The 8,035-nt window shown below is 42.0% G+C and overlaps 1 protein-coding gene across 1 annotated transcript; it reads left to right on the top strand.

Moving 5' to 3' along the window:
* Positions 1–3,890: 3,890 nt before the first annotated feature.
* HSPB3 (heat shock protein family B (small) member 3) lies at positions 3,891–5,627 on the top strand. The gene has a single exon (XM_060007049.1). It carries the CDS (start codon positions 3,946–3,948, stop codon positions 4,393–4,395), a length of 450 nt encoding a protein of 149 aa, XP_059863032.1. The 5' UTR covers positions 3,891–3,945; the 3' UTR covers positions 4,396–5,627.
* The last annotated feature ends 2,408 nt before the right edge of the window (positions 5,628–8,035 follow it).

The following is an 8,035-nucleotide window of genomic DNA, read 5'->3' as shown; positions in this document are numbered from 1 at the left end:
GCCCCATTGAGAATGCATGGAATAGGATATGATAAAACTCTACTTGTCGTCTTGACAGCACTAAGACAAAACTAGTTCGCATTCTTTCCATCAAGAGGCTTATGTCAAATGCTGAAGAGGTTAAGGTAAATAAGGTTAAAGTATAGATTTAGCAACGAGGCTGGCTTTGACCTCATTGAGGGCAGACTTATTTTGCAGCAACGTGGAGAGTGACCGTTGAATACAGGCTACCATTCAAGGAGCTGGGCTGGGAGGGGATAGAATAATTAGCTAGGGGATGACATAAGGTCTAGAAGGTTTTGTTTTGTTTTAGAAGGATGGGGCACAATGGACTTTAGGCTGATGGAGAGGAGCCTGTGGACACCGAGAGACTAGAGAACATCGAGAAAGGGCTAAGTGGTTGGACAGAAGCCCAGAGGAGGATGGAGGGGACAAGGGAATCCCGAGCAGAGGGGATGCGAGCACAGCCAACTTCTCCCCGCTCAGACGTCTGGGCGTGAACGTGGAGGCAAGTCCCCTCAGCTGGGAGAGAGAGACCCGGGGCACAGGGAAGGCCTGAGGAGAGGAAGAAGTTTGCCATCTCCACTCTGGAGAAATAGGAGAAGCTGATCGAAATACACAGAAGGATGGCCAAGTGACATCGAGGGCCAGCTGAATGAAAAGCACAAAATTTGTAACAGTTGGATTATTTCTTTTTCCTAACACTTTCCAGGCACTGTCTTAGATGCTGGGGCTACAGCAGTGAACCCTATGTTTCTGACCTCAAAGTGCCATTGTCTGTCTTCCCCAGCTGGAATTTAAATCCAGAAGTAAGGTAGTTTTTTTGTTTGTTTTTGTTTTTGTTTTGGCTGTGCGGCATGTGGGATCTTAGTTCCCTGACCACGGATCGAACCCGAGCCCCCTGCAGTGCGAGCGTGGAGTCTTAACCACTGGATAGCCAGGGAAGTCCCCAAGACTTTGGATTTTGGTTTTTTTCGGGGGGGCGGGGGCGGTTCCACCACATAGCTTGTATATGGGATCTCAGTTCCCCAGACAGGGACCAAACCCGTGGCCCCTGCAGTGAGAGCACAGACTCTTAACCTCTGGCCCACCAGGGAAGTCAGAAGTAAGATAGTTTTAGATGCTGATAATGGCGATGGAGATAAAATAGGGAAGTGACAGGAGGAAGACTCTGGCTAGATGATCAGGAAAGACCTGCCTGAAGAGATGACAACTGACCTGAATCCTGAATGGCTTCTGCCATTCTGAGGGTGGAGCTTTCAAAGCAAAAGGGACTCCAAGTGCAAAGGGCCTGAGGAAGAAAAAAGGTTGGAGTATTCGAGGACAGACAGGAGGCCAGTGAGGCTGAATCATATAGGATCTGGGGAGAGAGGCGGGGAGGAGGTCAGCAGGGGCCAAGAAATAGGTTCTTGAAGGCCATGGTCAGGATTTTGGATTTCATTCTGGTTACAAGGAGAAGCTTCTGGTTGGGATTTTTAAGCAAGGGAGTGACGTACTCTATCCTATGCTTTGGAACAGTGGCTCTGCTTACAATGGGGAGGATGGACAGTAGGGTAAGAGTGGGGGCAGGGAGACCAGATCAGAAGCCTGGGAGATTCTCCAGAAGGGTCAAGGGAGTTGATGAGAAGGAAGGCAGTTCAGGTGTAGGATTAGGGTCAAAGGACAGTTTGGGGAAAACAATAGAAATCTCGGGTGTTTGCATGGGAAATGTGAATACTCTTTTTTAACCTCAGCAACTCACGCAAGCAACGTGGAAACACCACTCCTATCTGCTCCTTCTTACCCATTTTAGAGATCCCTGGAGGCAAGAAACTATAAGACTAACTGGACATGTTTTTCTCTGTCCACCCTACCAGCATCTTTCCAGTATTTATTTTTTAACAGAGTTTATTTTTTTTAGAGGAGTTTTAGTTTTAGGTTTTTAAATAGACATTTTTTTACAGCAGTTTTTTAGAACAGGGATTGGGGGGAGGGGAGATGCATAGGTGGAGCACAAAGGATTTTTAGGGCAGTGAAACTACTCTGTATGATACTATTTTGGTGGATACATGCAATTATACCTTTGTGCAGATTCATAGAACGGGCAGCACAAAGAGTGAAGCCAAACGGAAATTGTTGTCTTTGGGTGATTATAATGTGTTAATGTAGATTCATCAGTTGTAACAAATGTACCGCTCTGGCGGGGATGCGGGCATGTTCATAGGGGAGGTTATGCATGTGTAGGGACAGGAAGTATATGGAAAGATCTCTGTATCTTCTCAGTTTTGCTGGGACTCTTTTTAGGAATTTAAAGCCAAATCCTTAGTACCTTATCTATTTCCTGCCACTGGCAGTGAGTTCTGTTTTTGACTTACCACTCAGAGAGGCACTGAGGAAAACATCTCTCAATATTTTATGAGCTAGAGGACATTAACATCTCAAAGAGTACATTTTTCCCTTGAGGGTCACCAACCTGCGAAACGAAGGTCAAAAAAGCTGAGTGTGAACGTGATTAGGGCATGTTCTTAAATATATACCAAAAAGTCCACACAGATTTTTAGAGTAATGGAAAAGAGCTAAAGGAAATGGTTCCCTTCTGTTTTCAGATTTTTTATTTTTTGTAGATTTTTTTATTTCATTCTAAGAAAACGGATATGCGTTTTAAGGAAAGGTTTTCTGGAGTCTACCGATTCTAGAAAATACTAACCTCTGTGGAGAGGAAGTGTTCTATGTTTAAAACCTTCTTGAGTGTATGCGCATTGCCTACACACTGCAGAAATGAAAAGCACAAATGTGTTTATAGTGGTAAGCAAGCCTCCCACCAGCCCCTACCTCCTGATCACTCTGTTACCCTCTCAGGAGGTACCTGCCATTCCCCATGACACAGCTTCCAGAGAGATTCTATTTGTACAAGCAAATACCTACTTATAAAAAAGATAAATTGTAGTGTATTATATGCTGTTCTGGACTTTTCTTTCGTACCTAACATGTCTTGGAGACCCTTCTATAGCAGTGGATAAAGAGTTGCCGCATGCTTTTTCAGTGTAAGTTTAATGTTAAGGTATTACAGTTAAGAAATTATATGTTATTTATTTTTGCCAATGAAACAGCAGAGCTGCAACTAGATTAATCCTTAGCTTTCTGGGCTTTAGTATCAAATAGTTCAAAGCTTTAACATTTTTCTCTCCCCCAGGGCTCTATTTTCCTTGCTAAGATGCCCCATTCTATGCCTGTCCAACTCCCATCTGAGGTTCGACATCATTGTGTGGTTTAGTCCTAGGATCTCATTTTTGATGAGTCAAATGTAATAAACCCAGATGGCGTGGCTCAGATGTCCCTTAAGTATAAAAGATTAAAGGATGAAGTGAAAGTAAATATATAGGACAGAGGGCTGAGGGTTTGTTGAATGTTTGATATTTGAATGTGTGTGTGTGTGTGTGTATCTTAATTCCTAATCAGTTACAGCTAAATTCACCTCCCCCCAGCTGTGCACTTGGAGACTAGGATTAATGCAGTTTTAGCTCATATCATAAGACGAGTGCACATCTCTGGGCTGTTCTGATCCGCTAGATCACTGTAGTTCACAAGGACGAAGCACTCCCTCAGATATTTCTCAAACACTGTTTCTGATTCTCTTTTTCTCTGGCGGTAAGCAAGGCAGACACACTTGCCAGGGATAACTGAGAATGTAAGGGCAATCCTTGACTCGGCAGCTCGAGCAGGCTGTGTTGCTAAAAGCAACTTCGAAACATGCCCTATAAATAGCCGTTCATTGTCAGCAAGAGTGAAAAGACAAGAGGGAGTGTGCGGCGCTGTGATTCAGGCCTAATTAAAGGGTTGCGTCTGCGCAGGGTTATAAGCGAAGAGCGGCTCCAACAGATCCTCTAGTCAGTAGGCAACTGCGAGGGTTCGACACGGACAACGTAGCCGGGGCGGAAGGCGTTCGATGCTGGCTTTGCCTCCACTATGGCAAAAATCATCTTGAGGCATCTCATAGAGACTCCAGTGCGATACGAGGAGGAGTTTGAAGCTCGAGGTCTGGAAGACTGCAGGCTGGATCACGCTTTATATGAACTGCCCGGGCCAACCACCGTGGACCTGGGGAAAGCCAGGGTGGCCCAGCCTGCCCCCGTGGACACCGTAGAGATGCCGCCCCAGAGAGACGAATCCCGCTTCCAGGTCCTGCTGGACGTGGTCCAGTTCCAACCCGAAGATATCATCATTCAGACCTTCGAAGGCTGGCTGCTGATTAAGGCTCAACATGGAACCAGAATGGACGAGCACGGTTTTATCTCAAGAAGCTTCACCCGACAGTATAAACTGCCCGACGGCACTGAAACCAAAGATTTGTCTGCCATCCTCTGTCACGACGGAATTCTGGTGGTGGAAGTAAAGGATTCAGTTGGGACTAAGTGAAATCTTATCGGTGCCTGTTCACACAGCACGAGGAAGATTCTGGTTCAGCTCATGGTATCACGAGAATGTGTGTATTACCTACGTTTGAAATGATTTTTATGAAGATTAAAACTATAGACATAGTTCCTGGTATATTGAGGTTGTCTTTGTTACTTTTACTCAGAAAGGAAAATTATTAAATATGTTCCTACAGCTCAAGTTGTTGCTATTCTTACACCTGAGAAACATGAACAGTTTAGGAGACCACTGTGTGATAGCAGAGACGACTCAGAATTATTTCTTCGTTACTCCAACGATGCCAGAGAAGCCGCATTTTTAACAATTGATGGCAAAAGAGCCACATTAATTTAAGAAATTCTTATCCATTTTATGAAAACTGTTTATATTGCTGAAAAGAGCTGTGATCCCCTTCGCTTGATAAGCTTTTCTTTTCAGTAGATTTTATTACAGTGGAGTGGAGCTTTGTAAACCTAGAGTTTGAAGGTTAAAATATAGTATTTGAAAACTGGGTCTGAAATATATTTATGATTCACTACATTTGTTACTGCCTTAAACTTACGTTGGAATTTTCAGATATAAATCTGATTTTTAAAAGTTCCAAATACATACCTCTTTTTTCTTTAAGCTAAACTGGATCTTATCTGCAGTGTTTTCTGAAGCACAGCGTATGTTCTGTGGCTATTTATGAAACATTAAGATGTATTAACTCATACCCATAAATTGAGTTTAGGAAACCACTTTAAAAAGTATAATTATTGAATTCAAAAAATTTTAAACTATGCTTTTTAAATGTTACTTAAAATTTTAGATTTCGGAAGATGGCAAAATGTACTGCATCTGTTCTCACTGCATAATCCTTGGCTTTAAATAGCCTGGCAGGCAGTGGAAGTTCAGAGGCCGGAGCTTACATGGGAGTCTGAGTTTTTACAGCACAGGGGCTGCTTCTATTTCCCCCAACTGCTGCTTTGGCCCAAGGGAGCGCCTGACACACTGGTGATTAGGAATATTGTGTTCAACAGCTGGTCTGTGACATTCCAAAGATTTGCTATCTCATTCTGTACATATGAAATATTTCTTTGAGGAAGTAGCTGCTTTTACCCCATACCCCATGTGAGGCTGAGGACAGTGCTATGAATAGAAGAGGAATTCGGGTGTGGAAGACACCAGGGTAGCTACTGATTGCTGACAATACTGCTGAACTCCTCTATGGTGCTTTATTCGTAGTTCACATGCAAAAACGAAAGATATGAAACAACAGAAAAATAAATCGGACAGTTATGCAAGTGGTTTTGAAAACAGAGATGTTTGTTTACGGTCTAATTAAATTGAAAGGATTTTGAAGCTTCATGTTCATATGAGGTTACGGCCCATGCAGTGATGTTTGTGCATGCAACTTGAGAATCACAAATTTTGTTTGACAAAGTGAATATTACAGACCACCTCTGCTACATAACGAAGTTAATGGTAATTAATGGGATTGCATCTACTAATATGATTAGAACTGAGATACCATTTGTCCCACATTATTCTTTCCCATTGCTGGACAGAATAGTGTGAACACAAACTAGTGCTTTGAGAAACAAACACAAAAACCCCTCTCATGTGGCCTTGATCTTACTCTAGATGAGATCTTCTGAGAAAGCTCAGAAAGTGAAATTCTTACCACCAGGAGCCACTGATAGGAAATGTTTAAAAATTATAATTAAAATAAACACATCATTCAATTAACATTTATTTTTTCTAAGACAAATTTTAAAGTAATACACAGCCATTTTTTTGATTTGGAAAATAGATCAAATATTGTCAAAAATAAAAACCATTTATTGGTTGATAACATTTTCAACTAATCTTCACCATTCCTTACTTTAAATACTACTCTAAAGTATAAATGCTTGTGGTTGTAGGTTGGGGATAGAAATGGTGGGAAAAAAAAAGGAAAAAAAAACCCCATTAATATTCTTTACGACCATGAGATAGCTACTTTTAATTCCTACTTCAATCTTCTCTTGCACATAAATACATGTATCACTCTTCACAAAATTAGGACTATATTTGCAAGGAGTTTTTTTTGTTTTGTTTTGTTTTTTAACATCTTTATTGGAGTATAATTGCTTTACAACGGTGTGTTAGTTTCTGCTGTATAACAAAGTGAATCAGCTATATGTATACATATATCCCCATATCTCCTCCCTCTTGCGTTTCCTTCCCACCCTCCCTATCCCACCCTCCCTATCCCACCCCTCTAGCTGGACACGAAGCACCGAGCTGATCTCCCTGTGCTATGCAGCTGCTTCCCACTAGCTATCTATTTTACATTTGGTAGTGTACATATGTCCATGCTACTCTCTCACTTCGTCCCAGCTTACACCTCCCCATCCCCGTGTCCTCAAGTCCATTCTCTATGCCTGTGTCTTTATTCCTGTCATGCCCCTAGATTCTTCAGAACCATTTTTTTTTTTAGATTCCATATATATGTGTTAGCATATGGTATTTGTTTTTCTCTTTCTGACTTACTTCACTCTGTATGACAGTCCCTAGGTCCATCCACCTCACTACAAATAACTCAATTTCATTTCTTTTTATGGCTGAGTAATATTCCATTGTATATATGTGCCACATCGTTTTTATTCATTCATCTGTCAATGGACACTTAGGTTGCTTCCGTGTCCTGGCTATTGTAAATAGAGCTGCTATGAACACTGTGGTACATGTATCTTTTTGAATTATGGTTTTCTCAGGGTATATGCCAAGTAATGGGATTGCTGAGTCATGTGGTAGTTCTATTTTTAGTTTTTTAAGGGACTCCCATACTGTTCTCCAGATGGCTGTATCAATTTACATTCCCACCAACAGTGCAAGAGGGTTCCCTTTTCTTCACACCCTCTCCAGCATTTATTGTTTGTAGATTTTTTTTGTGGTCTGCGGGCCTCTCACTTTTGCGGCCTCTCCCACTGCGGAGCACAGGCTCTGGATGCGCAGGCTCAGCGGCCATGGCTCACGGGCCCAGCCACTCCGCGGCACGTGGGATCCCCCCAGACCGGGGCACGAACCCCGGTCCCCTGCATCAGCAGGCGGACTCCCAACCACTGCGCCACCAGGGAAGCCTGTTTGTAGATTTTTTGATGATGACCATTCTGACTGGTGTGAGGTGATACCTCACTGTAGTTTTGATTTGCATTTCTCTAATGATTAGTGATGTTGAGCATCCTTTCATGTGTTTGTTGGCAATCTGTATATCTTCTTTGGAGAAATGTCTATTTAGGTCTTCTGCCCATTTTTGGATTGGGTTGTTTGTTTTTTGGATATTGAACTGCATGAGCTGCTTGTATATTTTGGAGATTAATCCTTTGTCAATTGCTTCATTTGCAAATATTTTCTCCCATTCTGAGGGTTGTCTTTTCGTTTTGTTTATGGTTTCCTTTGCTGTACAAAAGCTTTTAAGTTCCATTAGGTCCCATTTGTTTACTTTTGTTTTTATTTCCATTTCTATAGGAGGTTGGTAAAAAAGGATCTTGCTGTGATTTATGTCAGAGTGTTCTGCCTATGTTTTCCTCTAAGAGTTTTATAGTGTCTGGCTTTACATTTAGGTCTTTAATCCATTTTGAGTTATTTTTGTGTATGGTGTTAGAGAGTGTTCTAA

This window comes from Delphinus delphis, chromosome 3 (assembly GCF_949987515.2).
Source record: "Delphinus delphis chromosome 3, mDelDel1.2, whole genome shotgun sequence".
Classification (NCBI taxonomy): Eukaryota; Metazoa; Chordata; class Mammalia; order Artiodactyla; family Delphinidae; genus Delphinus; species Delphinus delphis.
Note: the sequence above shows the minus strand (reverse complement) of the source record. Positions and strands in the feature narration are given on the sequence as shown.

Excerpts from the sequence above, each read along its gene's own strand:
- HSPB3 (XM_060007049.1), top strand. The coding sequence starts at position 3,946 with ATGGCAAAAATCATCTTGAGGCATCTCATAGAGACTCCAGTGCGATAC.